The sequence below is a fragment of the Narcine bancroftii genome, chromosome 6, assembly GCF_036971445.1.
Source record: "Narcine bancroftii isolate sNarBan1 chromosome 6, sNarBan1.hap1, whole genome shotgun sequence".
NCBI classification, from domain to species: Eukaryota; Metazoa; Chordata; class Chondrichthyes; order Torpediniformes; family Narcinidae; genus Narcine; species Narcine bancroftii.
In genome coordinates this window covers 129,115,948-129,133,920 of record NC_091474.1, presented here as the reverse complement: position 1 = coordinate 129,133,920, position 17,973 = coordinate 129,115,948, and the positions used below count along the sequence as shown (strand labels likewise).

Here is a 17,973-nt window from a genome sequence, read left to right as displayed (position 1 = left end):
TCAACGCCCCCCCAACCCACTTCCAATGACCGAAGGACAAACAAACATCTGGGATGATTTGAGACTAGAGTGGCAGACTACCATCCATTCCTCCTTGGAGCCTCTGCTGTCCACCAGACCCCCTCGACGGGATCTTTATCCTCTTGGCACAACTGGAAAAGCCCTGCCCCCTTTTCTTAATAATAAGCAGAGGAACCACGACCAAGTTATGTGCAGGCTTCTGCCAATCCTTCCCCACAAAATGGATATTCATAATATTCTAAAGATGAAAATTTAAATTAAATAAAAACTTACAAAATTAACATCAAAAGAACCTTCTCTTGGATGAGGCATTGGACCATTCTTCATTGACCTGACTACCCCTCTCTGGACCAATGTTTACGGATAGAGATGACAGGTAGATTCCAGGACAGAGAACATTCAAAGTTCTGTGTAGGCCTCAGCAAGTCAAGTTCATACCATGCTCGCAAGTTAAAGATGAGATAGTGTTTCTCCAGGACCACAGACCATATTTACATAAATATAAATTAGAACAGAAGTTAAATACATTAAAAATATTAAGACGTATACAGTAACAGTCCACGGTACCCTATCTACATGTTTTGGGAATTCAGGAGTCTGATGGCTTGGGGAAAAACTGTTGCCCAATCTGAACATTAGGGCCAAGAGCTCCAGTATCTCCTACCAAATGGCAGAAGGGAAAACAGTTTACACGATGGGTGTGTGGGGTCCTTCTCAATGTTTATTGCATTTCGCCTGCATCGAGTGTTGTAGATGGTAGGAAGAGAGGTGCTAATGACCACTTCTATTGCTTCTTCTGGCAGCTCATTCTAATAATGACAAACCTCTAGAGTAAAAATGTTGACGCTCAGAACCCTCTTGAATGTCTCCCCTCTCACCGTAAACCTTGAATCTACCCTGGGAAAATGACAGTGAACTTTCTAAGATATGATAGCACAATTTTCTTCCAATGCTGTTCGTGAAAATCACAAGAGGTCACATTATAAATGCTTTCTGCTACCATTATTCAGACAGTGAAAAGTTACGTTTGGAAGTTTAGCGTGACTAATTCATTAATACACTTGTAAGTAGCAATGAATAAGTGATGCAGAGTTGGTTTGTATGACTGGCATTTTTACATAAGCCCAGGATGAGATGGTGGAGCCTTCAGGTGTAAGAGATACATTTTTCATACAACCCTTTTTTAAATGTAAGCATTTCAACAACAAAACTGTCAGGAACGGGAAAAATGATTCCTTGTTTTAAATATTTCCTTTCAACATGAGAAGAAGCCATTTAGCTCATCGTTTATACCTGGTCTAAGAGCAGTCCCTCTCTCTCTGTCCCCCTTTCTCTCTCCTCCACTTGATTCTCCAATCACACAACTGCACTGGGTACAACTTACAACAGTCACATAACCTACTGGGCCTCATGACTTTGAAATGTGGAAGGGCCCTCTCAGCACCCAGGGGAAATGGGCACAGGGAGAATGTGCAAACTTTGCACATACAGCACTGGAGGTCAGGACTGAAACTGGGTCGCTGGAGCTGTGAGGCAGCAGAGCTCAGTGCATGCCATCATGCATAGCACGACATAAATAATTGTTGTGATGCTTGCCTCAGACTCAGCAGCACAGGATCTAAACCAGATTCGTACAACCAGAGCACCCGCCAGGAACACAGCATTGCCTGGAGTTAGCTCTCCAAGTAATGGTACCTGTTGGCTAAAAGCAGAACCTAAAATGAATTCTTGATTAGAAATTGCATGGGCTTGGGTGATGAGCAACATCACCACTGAGATACTTTGTTTTTTTTCCATTGTAAAATCGTAAAACTATCTCCAAAAAGCCAGCAGGATTTTTGGCTCAACTCATGTAGAGATAAAATCAACTACAGGTTTAAGACAATTGAGTTCTTGAATATTTAAATATGTCCAATGAATAGAAGGCTCATGAATGTGCCTAAGCTTATTTAATTTTTAAAAAGTGAATATTTTCTTAAAAACTTAGCAAATAAATGCTTTGGCATTATAAATTAAAAGCCAAATCAGGGAAAAATAAATGAAAGGAACAGAGGAGCTGCAACGGCAGCAATCTTGAGCAGACCTCGAGCTACTGCTGAAGGAACTCAGCAGGCCAGGCAGCACCCATGGGGGAGAAATGGTCAGGCAATGTTTTGGGTCAGGACCCTTTATTGAGACTGCGTTTTGGTGAAGGCATGCCAATGAGGTCAGTGCCTTCCTCACTTTGAAGCCCGTGCATCAAGGCGCAGAGGTTGGAGGCCAGCTGGAGGTCATCTGGTCTCCCGTGGTGTTGCTGGTCTCTGGTGGAGAGCAGCTGCAGCGTCTGTAGTCTGGCCCCCTTTTATCTGAGTGTACATACAAGGGATTTATTTATCCGGTATATTTCTTCACATAGCAAATTCTTCAGACTCGAGAAAGGGTCTCGACCTGAAAAGTTGCCTGATCATTTCTACCCATGGATGCTGTCTGACCTGCTGAGTCCCTCTAGGTGCTTAAAAGTCCACCTTCTCCCGTCTTTGTGTTCCTACTTATTTATAGAATCTTCCTTATTTTATTCTTTAATTTAGAACACCAAGATACTTAGAATTAAATCTGTTATTGTTTTAAGATAATTTTCACTTTTTCAAATTATTTAAATCCATTGGAATTCTTTTACAATGTCTTCTTCATTTTAAAAATATTTTTATTGAGTTTAATTGAGAACAATCTCTTTCATGATCAGAGACAATTAAAAGGATTCCGTAGGAACATAACATTAAGGTGCAGGAGGTGCCCATCCTGCCCATCTAATGACAACATGTTCAGTCTGGCTGTGGACTCAGGTCTACCTCTCTGCCTGTTCCATGTTACCCTTAATCCCCGTAGTCTTCAAAAGTCTGCCTATTGTTTCTTAAATGAGGCAGCCTCTACTGCAGATGTTCTCAACTTTTTTCTTTCCACTCACATACCACCTTAAGTAATTCCTATGCCATCGGTGTTCTATGATTAGTAAGGGATTGTTTAAGGTAGAATGTGGGTGAGAAGGGAAGGTTGAGAATTGTTACTGAAATATTTTGTTTGAGAAAAATTGTCATTGGCCCATTTCCTTTGGAGTTATGAAACCGTGCACATAACGGGTCAATTAGGGACGATTAAAACAGTGGTTTTCACACTTTTTCTTTTCACCCACATACCACCTTAAGCAATCCCTTACTAATCACAGAGGACCTATGGCACAGGGATTACTTAAAGTGGGATGTGAATGGAAAGAAGAAAGGTTGAGAACCACTGCTCTACTGCTTCCTTGGGAAGAGAATTCCACAGGTTCATTACTCTCTGGGAGAAGCAGTTCCTCCATATATCTGTGTAAAACAGTGGTTCTCAACCTTTTTTTCCCACTCACATACCACTTTAAGTAAGCAAGAAGCAAGCAAGCAAGCATAAAACACACAACATGAAGGGGTTGGGGATAGAGGCCAAAAGATTTTTTTTTGTAAAGCCAGATGTTAGTTAGCAGGGTAGATATGAGGGAATATCTGATTAATGGAGGATGACAAAAAGGGTGGGAGGGGGTCAGAGATGGCACTGTGGTTGGACAGAGAGAGAGAGACACAGGGCAGGTTTTAAGAGGGCAGCAGTGAAGATGGCAGTCCCAAAGAGAAGGCAGATCAGTATCTGACAGCAGCTCTCCAGGGCCAGCTGGGTGTGAATATATTCTTGGAGAGGGGCAGGCAATCACCTTGGACAGACCACTTGTGAGTGTCCACTTCGGGCAGACCGGAAAACAGACAAAGGAGGAGGTTCTCCCATCTGATGGAGCTCTGTCCTCATCAGATCCTCATACTGCGAAACTGAAGTGCAACCAGAACATTGAGGAGCACATTCTTCAGAGACTCAAAGTGGTGTGTGGTCTCGCTGGTGCCATAGGTAAGTGGTCCACGGGCTTGCCCATGCTGCAAAGGTGGTGGGTGACCTGTTAATCTGGGTTTCCCCTGCACTGACTCTGGACAGTCTCTGGAGCCTGTCCGCAGTTTGGTCTAGATCTCAAATCCGTTACTGACCTCTGCTGTCTTTGAGTTATCTCCCATCCATTGCTGGATGGCCTCTGAGCTGCGCCTGGTTTCACCTTTGCTCTGTCTCTGTATAGCCCTTCAACTGGATGGGCCCTCGTCTGTCCTCATCTGTCTTGGGTACAGTCCCTGTCTGTCCCAGTACAGTCCCTGAGCCCTCATTGAGAAACCAACACTGGGACCTTACCCTCTCTGCAAATGGCAGAAGACTGGCCCAGCATGCCAAGAAGGCAGGAGAACAGACTGGCACAGCATGCCAAAGGAGGCGGGAAGGAAGGAGTGGAGAGTCTGAAAGAGCAGATCTTCAGCAAACAGCTCTGTGTGGCATGGGTTGACATGAAGGGCTTTTCCCAGATACTCTGAGGTTGCATGGTCGCATTCCTTAGCGCACACACCATTGGGTCCTTGCAGGGACTGTAGTGTGCCCTAAATGCAAGGATACCTTATTAATGGAATGGCTTTTCTGCTTATGGTGTAATTAGATTTATTGTGTCAGAAAAACAATACACAAAACTCAGACTGAAGGCCAATTGAAAGGTTAAGAAAACCTGGAAGGAAAGTTGAATGGGCTGGGAATAGGGTTGAAAAAGCAGGTGAATGAGACCAGAGGGACACACAGCACAGAGGGAAGCCACTCCTCCCTTTGTGCTAGCCTCTTGAAATGGACGAGTCCCATTCCTCCGTCACACTTATGTATCTAATGTACCTGTGTGGCTGCAGAGCTAAGAATCTCGGTGTATCTGTACATTGTATTCTTTGTATGACAATAAACTCATCTCACAGACGTGAACAAAGCTTTGTTTTCAAGATAATCTTGAAAGTTCAGATTTCAGATTTATTGTCAGAGTGTATTTCATGCAACCCTGAGATGCTTTTTTTTCTGTGGGCAAGGTAGAATTACCACTTATTGGCAGTGCAAAAAATGTACACAAATAAACAAATGTAAATTGGTGACTGTGCAACACAGACAGAAGAAAAAAAACAAGCAATAAAATGCACAAGTAAGAGTCCTTAAATGAGTCCCTGATTGAGTTTGTTGTTGAGGAGTCTGATGGTGGAGGGTTAGCAGCTGTTCCTGAACCTGGTGGTGCGAGTCTTGTGGCCCCGATACCTCTTTCCTGATGGTAGCAGCGAGAACAGAGCGTGTGCTGGCTGGTGTGAATCCTTGATGTTTGCTGCTGCTTTTCGACGACTGTGTTCCCTGTAGATGTTCTTGATGGTGGTAAGGGGCTATGCCTGTGATGTCCTGGGCTGTGTCCACTATATTTTGCAGGGCTTTACGCTCGGGGGCATTAGTGTCCCATACCAAACCGTGATGCAGCCAGTCAGCACACTTCTCTCCACACTTCTTTAGAAATTTTCCAAGGTTTACAATGTCGTACGAAACCTCCGCAAACTCTTGAGCACGTAGAGGTCCTGTCGTGCTTTCTTCACGATGCCATTGGCATGTTGGGTCCAGGAAAGATCCTCCAAGATAGTGACTCCAAAAAACTTAAATTTGCTCCCCCTCTCCACCTCTGATCCCCCAATGATTATTGGATCGTGCATATCTGGTTTTCTCTTCCTGAAGTCAACAATCAGCTCCTTGGTTTTGGTGATGTTCAATTCACATTTTCGGGATCATAAGGAACCCTCTATGTGGAAAACAATCTCGTCATGCAAATTAAGTCTGTGAGCTATGATCACTGAGAGTGAAACCAGTTCCTTTTTTAATGGTTACTCAGTTCACAGACTCCAACAGAGGGTATGCAGCTGACCGAGTGAGGTTTAAGCTCCCTTTGAAGTTATTGCCTTCAAACAACCAGAACCACTCCACCTATTCTCACAACCTGCATTTAGCCAAAAGCTAAGCTTCTTGCTTTCAGTTTTTGTGGTGTGCTGCAGTGCAAACAACGAAAAGCTTAATTAGCTTAAAATGTGCACACCAAGTTCTGTATCCTTTCTGGCTCTGTGTGCTCTGCTCCTGCCCAGGGGGCAGCATGAGTCTTTATGTGGGGCCGGTGATTGGCAGGGAGTAGGTGGAGCCAGTCTCCTAGGTTACCTCCCTGCACGTACAATAGGTGGCCCCCTGCAGTAGGCAATGCAGGAGTGCGGACAGGCGAAGGCAGTCACTGACAGTCCAGTGGTTATATCACCACAGTTTTTCCCTTTGGAAGGATTAATTTTTCTCAGCGCTTTCAGGATGAAGAGTATCTTGGGATACAGGTGTGCCCCACTTTACAAATACTCGCTTTACACAAATTCACTTTTAGGGAGAAACCTGTGTTCGCTTTTACGAAAGCAGCGAGCCATTACAGAGGCTGCGCGCTCATCCCGAGCAGCTCCTTCCCCGGGAACTACGATGAGATGTCAATAGATAGATGACCCTCTTCCTCTCTCTCCTACATCCCAATCTCCTGTGGGGTCACTAGGATTGATGTCACCCAGTGCAGTAACTCATGATGTCACCCTCTCCCACCCCATTCCCCATTCCCCCACCCATGGACCGAGAGTACCGAGCGTAGACAAAAAAACAGATGTGTGCTTCTTGTATGTCTGGGGTGGTGGCAGAGCTGAGCTTGGGGGGTGGGGGCCCTGACCAGAGTGCATTAGAAGGTTCAAAAAGTAATTTTCTACTTTATACGGTGTGAATCATTCCTGATTTTAATAAATGTTAGTGTTAATTTAGATTTTATGTGTTATTTGGTATGATTTGGTGGGGTTTTTTTGGGTCTGGGAATGCTCAAATAAAATTTCCCATAGGAATTGATGGTGATCACTTCTTTGCTTTACGCCATTTTGGCTTATGAAAGGTTCTGCAGGAACACTATAGTTTCATAAAGTGGAATATCCCTGTATGTCGATCTGGAAGAAAGAACAAATATACGTTTCAGTTATGAACTTAGGACATGCCAGATCGTTTTACATCCATTGAAGTTCTTATGCGAGATCACTGCCTTAACATCAGGAAAACCTGCTGCTGTCTTCTGCACAGCAAGACGTCACTAAAACGTATTTTTACGATATGGGAACAGGCCTTTCAGCCTTACTTATGTAGTAATGACATGGTCATCTATTTTTCAGTGATGTTGACTGAAGGAAAATTTGTCGGATTAATCCCAAGTTTCTAGTTCGTTGTGACTGTCCAGCTGTAACTGAGCCTCTCTAAGAGGGCAGCGCCCGGCCCACCATGAGTACAGCCTGGGCCTCCAGAACACGGCGTTGCTGGAGAATGGGCGGAGGAGCTCTTGCTAGCTTGAGTGTTCACTGGGCGACTGACCCTGCCAGTCTTACAATGGAGCAAGTGGTTTCAACCTCTTTTCATTTTAAAGATAAATTTTAAACCCTGGGGCGTCACAGTTAGTGTAGCAGTTAGTTCGATGCTATTACAGCACCAGTGACTGGGGTTTGAATCCGGCACTGTCTGTAAGGAGTTTGGACGTTCTCCCCATGCCAGAGTGGGTTTCCTCTGGATGCTTTGGTTTCCTCCAACCCTTCAAAAACAGACAAGGGTTGTAGGTTAATGTTTGGGACGGAACAGGCTCGTGAGCTGGAAGGGCCTGTCACCATGCTGTATCTTTAAATGACAATTACACTCAAAATGAAAATTCATATGGAAATGCACATCTTTCTCTCCATTCGTTGTACCATCAATCCAATACATTCTCCTACAATTTAACAGGTGTACGCTAGGAATGCATCTGTGAAGGGATTGAGAGGCTGTTGCACAGAAACAAGCCCCTCGGACCATTTGTGGCCGGGCTCCAGACATGGCCCTTCCCGACAAAGTCCTGGTGCTGGCTGAGCCAAGTTACCGTGCATCCCTCAACATGTGCTCCTACACCCTGGAAGGTGCCAGTGTGCAGCATTCGCTTATGGACATCTCCTTGCAATGGAAGGCCATTGAGTTTTGGGCAGGCCAAAGGATTAAAACCCACCAGCCCCACAGGCAATGAGGACTGTTTACATTCATTCACTGAATGAAGGCTGGCGTGAACAGCCTGTTCCAGCGTCAGACTGCCATCGTTGGAGAGATCAAGAGCTGAAGAGTGTTGTCGCCCTCTCATACAGATGGTTGCTCACAGTCACTGTCAATATTTCATCTAAATTTCCTTAGTTGTATTCCCTTCCCCTGCTGTTATTGCAAACCTCTCCAGACCACTGTCCCACTGGAAGGAGAAAAAGAAGAGATTCTTCCCAGATTTATTCATTAAATATGGCCATTACATGCAGTAAATATCTAATGTCATAGTCACGTGCAGCCGATTGGGAACAATATGTTCAATAAAATATATCAGTCAAGAAAATCTGCAGCCACAAAATGCTGGAGAACCCCAGCAAATCAAAGAGCGTTCTTTACGTAGCAAGGTAAAGATACATAAGCAATGTTTTGGGCCTGAGCCTGTCATGGAGGCCCCATTGTTGGCTGTGTGTTCTCAGGGCACAACCCTGGACCTTTAACCTTCTTGTATCTTTGCTGCTGAAAAGGGAGACACCATGCAAGCAATTTTTGATTATTCTAAAGGAGCTTATAAGGACATAAGAAGTATTGTAGGAGCAGAAGTAGGTTGTCATTCAGTAAGGTCATGGCTAGGTGAGAAGTGGCTTCCAGGGTGTGGGAAGTGTTCCGCCCTTTCCAAGTCTTGCTGTGTCTCCGCTCACCCAGTTCCAGTAGACAGGCATAGAGGGCCTCGGACCCCTCGAGCTGTCACGGGACAGCATTACCCAATTGGCAAAGGAAAAGATTCACGGATGTTCTTCAAGCCTCTTGGAAGGAATGCGACACTCCTAATGACTCAACAAGTAAGGGTGTATTCCATCAGTGTGACCCCCATCTCCCCAAAATTGCAGCACTCCCTCAGTTAGGGCCCTCGTGCAGTTCTACACAGAGTGAGGTCCTTGTATGATTCCATTGACAATGCAGCAACATGTAACATTCCATAGCATGTGTTGGGCCTGTATTCCTCTTAACCTATCATATCCATGTATATGTCCACTTTTCTAAAATGTTGCAATAGTAGCAGCCCCATCACCTCCTCCAGCAGCCTGTTACATACACCCACCACCCTCAATGTGAAAAAGCAGTCCCTCAGGTTCCTGTTAAATCTCTCCCCCTCCCCCCCACCCCCTCACCTTAACCCATGTCCTGTGATTACTGGCTGCCTTACTTTGGGCAAAAGGCTCTCCGCATTCATTCAATCAATTCCCCTCATGATTTTGTACATCTCCATGTGATCACCCCTCATCCTCCTGTGCGCCAAGGAATCATGGTAGGGGGTGGGGGGAGAATGTGGTGGGGCTTGTATCCCTCATGATCGGGGCAGGGGGTGTAGTGGGGTTTATACCCCCTCATGGTCTGGAGGATATAGTGAGTCATACCCCCACAGACAGAGAGGGGATGTTGCAGGCCTTGCACCCCTCATGGTCAAGGAGGAGGGTATGTCGCAGTCCTTTTACCCCTCATGGTCAAGGAAGGGATGCTGTAGGTCTTGTACCCCTCATGTACAGGAGGGGATGTTGAGGGCCTTATACCCTCATGGTTGGGGAGGGGATGTCGTAGGTCTTGTACCCCTCATGGTCAGGAAGGGAATGTTGAAGGCCTTGTACCCCTCGTGGTCAGGAAGGGGATGTCATAGCCTTATACCCCTCATGGTCAGGAAGGGGATGTTGAGGGCCTTATACCCCTCAGGGTTAGGGAGGGGATGTTGCAGGCCTTATACCCTTCATGGTCAGGGTGATGTGGTGGACTCATAACCCTCATTGTTTGGAGGGGTGATGTTGTTGTAACCAAATGTCCTTTCTCTGAAATTCTGACTCCAGGAGTTTCTGTGGTACGGAGATACCACGATGCAATGTTCATTTGTTTCCTCCCATGCTGTGCTATGATTTCAGAAGGCCAGAATTTAAAATTTGTGCCACTGAGGCGCGTAGGGCTAACTCAATGCTCTTTCAAAAGCACTCAAGGGCCACAAAGGTCTAAATACCACTGTATGATAAGAGTCTATCTATACAATGAGGCACGTTGACTTTCTGCTGAGCTCCTCCTACATCAGATTCCTGACCTGGCGACACCTCCCTATGGGCACTGTCATCTCCTCCCATAAAGCCCGATAGGTTAAGACCTGTGGAGGCACAGCTCATGGAGGTGTCAGTCACTGGGCTTGTGCAAACGAGTCCTGGCATTGATGGTTCAAGCATGCTCACTGTGGATATTGGACTGTTCCCCTCCACTGCTTTTGAGTAAAACTGTGATTTGGATAATAACTTAAGGACCTAATCATGAAGACATCTGACTCAGACGTAGGAATCAATGTAACATTTTATTAACTAGTTTTTTTTTGTGGGGGATTTTTGGGATGAACATTTTGATCCAGACCCACTTTTTGTGTTTTTCTGTTTTTCTAACCTGCAGAGACCTTCCTCAGAGCCACACCCACTGTACAATGTCAGGGAAGAATGTAGGGTAGAAGTGAGAGAGAGGGCTGTACAGGTTACAAACACAGACCAGTTTACACTGATCAAAATATGCATCCCAAAAAAGATTCAAGATATTTTTTATTGTCATAAAACATGTAATATTATACAAAATTGCATTTACTGTAATCGGTCGTAAAGCAAACAAAGATTCACTACCAGCAGAAATTGCCTGGCACCCCTTAAAGACAGTGAAAGAGAAGCAAGAGTCCCTTCAGAGCCACTGTGCGTCTATGGATTCGCCTCCAGCACTCCCATAGCCTCTGCAGCCACACACACTTCAAACTATCGGCAACCCGAGCTCCAGATCCAAACCTCTGACACGATCAGGAAGCCCTCAGCACCCCTCACAGCCCTGGTACCCTCTCCCATCCCGGTTCAGATACCTGGTACCCCCTTCATCCAGTCTGCAGCCTGCTGCGAATCCTTTCGCCTCAAGTTGCCTGCCTGTAAGGAGTTTGTACATTCTGTCCGAGTCTGCGTGGGTTTTCCCCGGGGGCTCTGGTTTCCTCTCTCTTATCAAAATGCACCAGGGTTGTAGGTCAATTAGGTGCAATTGGGCAGCATGGGCTTGTGGGCCAAAAGGGCTTCTTACCGTTCTGCATGTCTAAATGTATATGTCAGATGTCTTTACCTACAACTCCTTAAACTGTCCAAGTTCAGAGGCATGTATAATGACACCCTCACCCTACAGCCAATCAGGTAAGAATAATTCACCCTTAAAGGATTCATGAATCATGACACCAAACTCCAAGATAGAGAGTAAAATTTGCTCCTGAAGATTTCATGTGCGGGATAAGTTCACAAAATGCGAAAGATACAAGTTTTGTCCATTTATTTTCAACTCACATTTCTTGTTGAATGTGCAGGTATTGTGTTTTGTTTTGTACAATTTGCTGTCTTGCAAATATTTTCCCATATTTATTTACCTTCCCGATGTCTGATGGAGGGCCAGCAAATTTAAGTGCAAGTAGCCACTCGAAAAGACCACTGTTAATTATTGTGAATTTTATCATTGAACAATATGCCCTATTTTAACATGCATTGAAAAGTGTCCATTCAAACCGAAAGCTGGTTGGTGATACGCATTTGCTGTTACTTGTGTTTCCAAAGGGCCGCTTAGAGAGTTTAGCTTTGGAAACTGACAAGACAATCTCTCGTGCCCCCACCCGCCCCCCCCCCCCCCCCCATCATGAATCAGCAGCTATGGTATTATCATGACTGTTGACAGAAAAACATCCCATAGGAACGCTTCTCTGATGATCACATGGGACTCAATGGGAAATAAAGTTTTGGGTTACAGAAAATCGCAATACAGTTTTCTGGGAACTTCACACCTCCATACAGAAGGGGGATTGCCTGTATAGGCATATACTATAAAAACACTTGTAAAACAAGGTGATGCTGAATCATCTGGCAGGAAAGATGTGCCTCTGTCTGGGTCATATCTTGATATCAGCTGAATATGCATGACTGGACTTCCTTGCAATTACTTCTGACAGAAACTGGCCAAAAGTTTTGCATAGGTTTCTTTGGTTGTATGGGTGCCCTCTGCTCTCAATCTATACTCAAGTGGATTCAGAAGAGAAGAAACGTACAGATTCAGAGCCGTTGATGTGTATGTTCCAGAATCATCATGATAAGTACAATCCCTCTCATGAAGCAGAGTGTCAATAAAATGGCACTTATTTTGAATGAGAATAATTTTCATTAAACAAACATATTAACATTTAAATGTTAAAACTTGAATAAGCAATTGTTTCTGTTTTGCAAGGAGTTGTTTTTCACTTGATCTTTTGTTCTGTTTTTGATACTGCAGTGGTCCAGAATATTATGATTATGGCCATGGAACAAGTGAAGAACCCTACAACAGTTATGGTAAACCCAGTTCCATTTTCTCTTTGTTAAGAATTGAGTGTTGAACTGGAGTATCTTTCAGGAATTGGATACTTACAAGAGGTTGGCTTTGGTTTGAATTTGAGGTAAAAAGAATAGAGACCAACTGAGCAGTCCAGTAGAAACATTTAAGCAAGGAATCGCGCAGCTCAGCAGGCAGCCCCAACAGCTGTCTCAGGTCCACTCTTGATCACACCACCAGCACAATGGGCAGGCAGGGAACGACCACCCAACCTGTCTCATGTATCCTGCTGCATCAAGGTCATGTGGGCCTCAAATGGCCATCTCCCTTGGTCAGTGAGTCTGATTCAGCCATTCCACATGAGGTTAACCTGAAACAAACTGCCTGTATTCACGAGGATCTCACCAGTTAGGGTACATAACAGCAAGAGGAATTGCACAAAGGGAATAAAGATGTAGGCCAGATCGTTAGGAATGAAGCTGTTAACCTCAGGTAAAGAAATTAACACACTTAGGAGACGTACTGGTCCTGCAGTCCACAGACTGACACCCTAACCCTGATGGACACATGCAAGAGGTGAACTGGTCCTGCAGCACACAGATGGAACATCCTAATGCTGATGGACACATGCAGGAGGAACACTGGTCCTGTAGCCAACAGACGTGACCCCCAAACCCTGATGGACACATGCAGGAAATGCATTGGTCCTGAGCCCACAGACAGGACATCCTAACCCTGATGGACACATGCAGGAGGTGCACTGTCCCTGCAGCCCACAGATAGGATATCATAACCCTGATGGACAGATGCTGAGGTGCATTGGTCCTGAAGCCCACAGACTGACACCCTAACCCTGGTGGACACAGGCCGGAGGTGCATTCGTCCTGCACCCCACAGACTGACACCCTAACGCTGATAGAAACATCCAAGAGGTGCACTGATTCTGTTGCCCACAGACGGACATCCTAACCCTGATGGACATATGCAGGACATGCACTGGTCCTGTAGCCCACAGATGGACATCCTAACCCTAATGGACACATGCAGGAGATACAATGTCCTGTAGCCCACACACAGACATCCTAACACTGATGGACACATGCAGGACACGCACTGGTCCTGCAGCCCACAGATGGGACATCCTAACCCTGATGGGCACATGCAGGTGGCACACTGGTCCTGCAGCCCACAGATGGGATATGCTACCTCGATGAACACATGCTGGGAATGCATTATTTGCGGCGCACAGATGGGTCTTCCTAACCCTGATGGACACAAGCAGGAGGTGCACTGGAGCTGTAGCCCACAGACGGACATCCTAACCCTGATGGGCTCATGCAGGAGGCGCACTGATCCTGCAGCCCACAGATGGGACATCCTACACTGATTGACGCATGCAGGTGGTGCACTAGTTTTGGCACACAGACGGGACCTCCTAACCCTGGAGATGCAGGAGATGCACTGTTCTTGCAGCCCAAAGATAGACATTCTAACCCTGATGGACACATGCAGGAGGCGCACTGGTCCTGTAGCCCATAGACGAACATCCTAACGCTAATGGACACATGCAGGAGGTGCACTTGTTGTGACCCACAGATAGGATATCCTAACCTGATGGGCACATGCAGAACACGCACTGGTCCTGCAGCCCACAGGCGGACATCGTAACCCTGATGGGCACATTCAGAAGGCGCACTGGTCCTGCAGCCCACAGATGTGATATCCTAACCCTGGTGGGCACATGCAGGTGGCGCACTGGTACTGCAGCCCACAGATGGGACATCCTAACCCTGATGGACACATGCAGGAGATGCACTACACCTGCAGCCTACAGATGGGATAACGTATCCTGATGGACACATGGAGGAGGTTCACTGGTCCTGTGGACAACAGACGGGACCCCCTAACCCTGATGGGCACATGCAGAAAATGCATTGGTCCTGTGGCCCACAGACGGGACCCCCTAACCCTGATGGGCACATGAAGGAAATGCATTGGGCCTGTGCGCACAGACAGGACACCCTAACCCTGATGGACACTGGCCGGAGGTGCATTGGTCCTGCACCCCACAGACGGTCATCCTAATGCTGATGGACAAATCCAAGAGGTGCACGGTCCTGTTGCCCACAGTCGGACATCCTAACCCTATAACCCTGATGGACACATGCAGGAGTTGCACTGGTCCAGTAGCCCACAGATGGACATCCTAACCCTGATGGACACATGAAAGAGGCACATTGACCCTGCAGCCCATAGATTGAACATCGTAACCCTGATGGACACAATGCAGGGGGTGCACTGGTTGCGGCCCAAAGACGCGACCTCCTAACCCTGATGAACACATGGAGGATATGCACTGGTCTTGCAGCCCACAGATGGAACATCCTTTCCCTGATGGACACATGCAGGATGTGCACTGGACCTGGGGCCCACAGACTTAATCCCTAACCCTGATGGCCCCATATAGGAAGCGCACTGGTCCTGCTGCCCACATACTGACACCCTAACCCTGATGGACACATGCAGGAGGTACAATAGCTCTGCAGCCCACAGACAGTACATCCTAACCCTGATGGGCACATACAGGAGGTGCACTGGTCCTGCAGCCCACGGACTAACACCCTAATGCTGATGGACACATGCAGGAAGTACAGTGATACTGTACCCACAGATGGATATCCTAACCCTGATGGACACATGCAGGAGGTGCAATGGTCCAGTAACACACAGATTGGACATCCTAACCCTGATGGACACATATAGGAGGTGCACTGGTTGCAGCCCACAGACAGGATATTCTAACCCTGATGGATATATGCAGGACGCGTACTTGTCCTGCAGCCCACTGATTGGACATCCTAACCTTGATGGACTCATGCAGGAGGCGCACTGGTCCTGCAGCCCACAGATTGGACATCCTAACCCAGATGGACACAGGCAGGAAGTGCACTGCTCCTGCAGCCCACAGATGGGATATCCTACCCTGATGGACACATGCAGGAGGTGCATTGGTCCTGCAGCCCACACACTGGCACCCTAACCCTGATTGACGCAGGCCAGAGGCGCTCTTGTCCTGCAGCCCACGGACTAACACCCTAATGCTGATGAACACATTGCAGGAGGTGCACTGTCCCTGCAGTGCACAGACTGACACACAAGCCTGAATGGCACAGGCCAGAGGTGCTCTGGTCCTGCAGCCCACAGACGGACATCCCAACCCTGATGGACACATGCAGGAGGTCCACTGGTCCTGCAGCCCACAGACGGGACATCGCAACCTTGATGGACACATGCAGGAGGTGCAGTGGTCCTGCAGCCCAAATACGGACATCCCAACCCTGATCGACACATGCAGGAGGTGCACTGGTCCTGCCGCCTACAGACAGAACCTCCTAACCCTGATGGATACTTGCAGGACGTTCACTGGTTTTCCAGGCCACATACAGGACATCCTAACCCTGATGGAGACATGCAGGAGATACAATGTCCTGTAGCCCACCCACAGACATTCTAACACTGATGGACACATGCAGGACACACACTGGTCCTGCAGCCCACAGATGGGACATCCTAACCCTGATGGACACATGCAGGAGGCGCACTGGTCCAGCAGCCCACAGATTGGACATCCTAACCCGGATGGACACAGGCAGGAAGTGCACTGCTCCTGCAGCCCACAGATGGGATATCCTACCCTGATGGACACATGTAGGAGGTGCACTGGTCCTGCAGCCCACACACTGACACCCTAACCCTGATTGACGCAGGCCAGAGGTGCTCTTGTCCTGCAGCCCACGGACTAACACTCTAATGCTGATGGACACATGCAGAAAGTACAATGATACTGTTGCCACAGACGGATATCCTAACACTGATGGACACATGCAGGAGGTGCAATGGTCCAATAACCCACAGATTGGACATCCTAACCCTGATGGACACATATAGGAGGTGCACTGGTTGCGGCCCACAGACAGGATATTCTAACCCTGATGGATATATGCAGGACGCGTACTTGTCCTGCAGCCCACAGATTGGACATCCTAACCCGGATGGACACAGGCAGGAAGTGCACTGCTCCTGCAGCCCACAGATGGGATATCCTACCCTGATGGACACATGCAGGAGGTGCACTGGTCCTGCAGTGCACAGACTGACACCCAAGCCTGAATGGCACAGGCCAGAGGTGCTCTGGTCCTGCAGCTCACAGACGGACATCCCAACCCTGATGGACACATGCAGGAGGTGCACTGGTCTTGCAGGCCACAGATGGGACATCGCAACCCTGATGGATACTTGCAGGAAGTGCACTTGTCATGTAGCCCACATACTGACATCCTAACCCTGATGGACACATGCAGGACGTTCACTGGTTTTGCATGCCACAAACAGGACATCCTAACCCTGATGGACACATGCAGGAGATACAATGTCCTGTAGTCCACACACAGACATCCTAACACTGATGGACACATGCAGGACACACACTGGTCCTGCAGCCCACAGATGGGACATCCTAACCCTGATGGACACATGCAGGAGGCGCACTGGTCTAGCAGCCCACAGATTGGACATCCTAACCCGGATGGACACAGGCAGGAAGTGCACTGCTCCTGCAGCCCACAGATGGGATATCCTACCCTGATGGACACATGTAGGAGGTGCACTGGTCCTGCAGCCCACACACTGACACTCTAACCCTGATTGACGCAGGCCAGAGGCGCTCTTGTCCTGCAGCCCACGGACTAACACCCTAATGCTGATAAACACATTGCAGGAGGTGCACTGTCCCTGCAGTGCACAGACTGACACACAAGCCTGAATGGCACAGGCCAGAGGTGCTCTGGTCCTGCAGCCCACAGACGGACATCCCAATCCTGATGGACACATACAGGAGGTGCACTGGTCCTGCAGCCCACGGACTAACACCCTAATGCTGATGGACACATGCAGGAAGTACAATGATACTGTAGCCACAGACGGGTATCCTAACCCTGATGGACACATGCAGGAGGTGTAATGGTCTAGTAACCCACAGATTGGACATCCCAACCCTGATGGACACATGCAGGAGGTGCAATGGTCTAGTAACCCACAGATTGGACATCCCAACCCTGATGGACACATGCAGGAGGTGCACCGGTCCTGCAGCCCACAGATGGGACATCCCAACCCTAATGGACACATGCAGGAGGTGCACTGGTCCTGCTGCCCACGGACTAACACCCTAATGCTGATGGACACATGCAGGAAGTACAATGATACTGTAGCCACAGACGGGTATCCTAACCCTGATGGACACATACAGGAGATGCACCGGTTGCGGCCCACAGACAGGATATCCTAACCCTGATGGACATATGCATGACGTGCACTGGTCCTGTAGCACACAGGTGGACATCCTAACCCTGATGGGCACATGCAGGAAGCGCACTGGTCCTGCAGCACACAGATGGATTATCCTAACCCTGATGGTCATATGCAGGAGGCACACTGGTCCTGCAGCCCACAGACGGGACATCCTAACCCTGATGGTCACGGTCAGAAGGTGCACTGCTCCTGCACTCAACAGATGGGATATCCTACTCTGAT

The 17,973-nt window shown here is 47.6% G+C and overlaps 1 protein-coding gene and 1 long non-coding RNA gene across 5 annotated transcripts in view; one reads left to right on the top strand and one right to left on the bottom strand.

The window, feature by feature from the left end:
- khdrbs2 (KH domain containing, RNA binding, signal transduction associated 2) overlaps positions 1–17,973 on the top strand; it is a 513,661-nt gene that overhangs the window by 432,181 nt on the left and 63,507 nt on the right. For all 4 annotated transcript variants that reach the window (XM_069886092.1, XM_069886090.1, XM_069886094.1 and 1 more), the window contains exon 8: positions 12,343–12,401. In XM_069886092.1, the coding sequence (XP_069742193.1) occupies positions 12,343–12,401 (59 nt within the window). The remainder of the gene's footprint in view (positions 1–12,342; positions 12,402–17,973) is intronic.
- The window catches only part of LOC138736482 (uncharacterized), a 58,819-nt gene continuing 47,440 nt past the window's right edge, over positions 6,595–17,973 (bottom strand). The window contains exon 5 of the long non-coding RNA XR_011340306.1: positions 6,595–6,914. This is a non-coding gene — a long non-coding RNA (uncharacterized lncRNA). The remainder of the gene's footprint in view (positions 6,915–17,973) is intronic.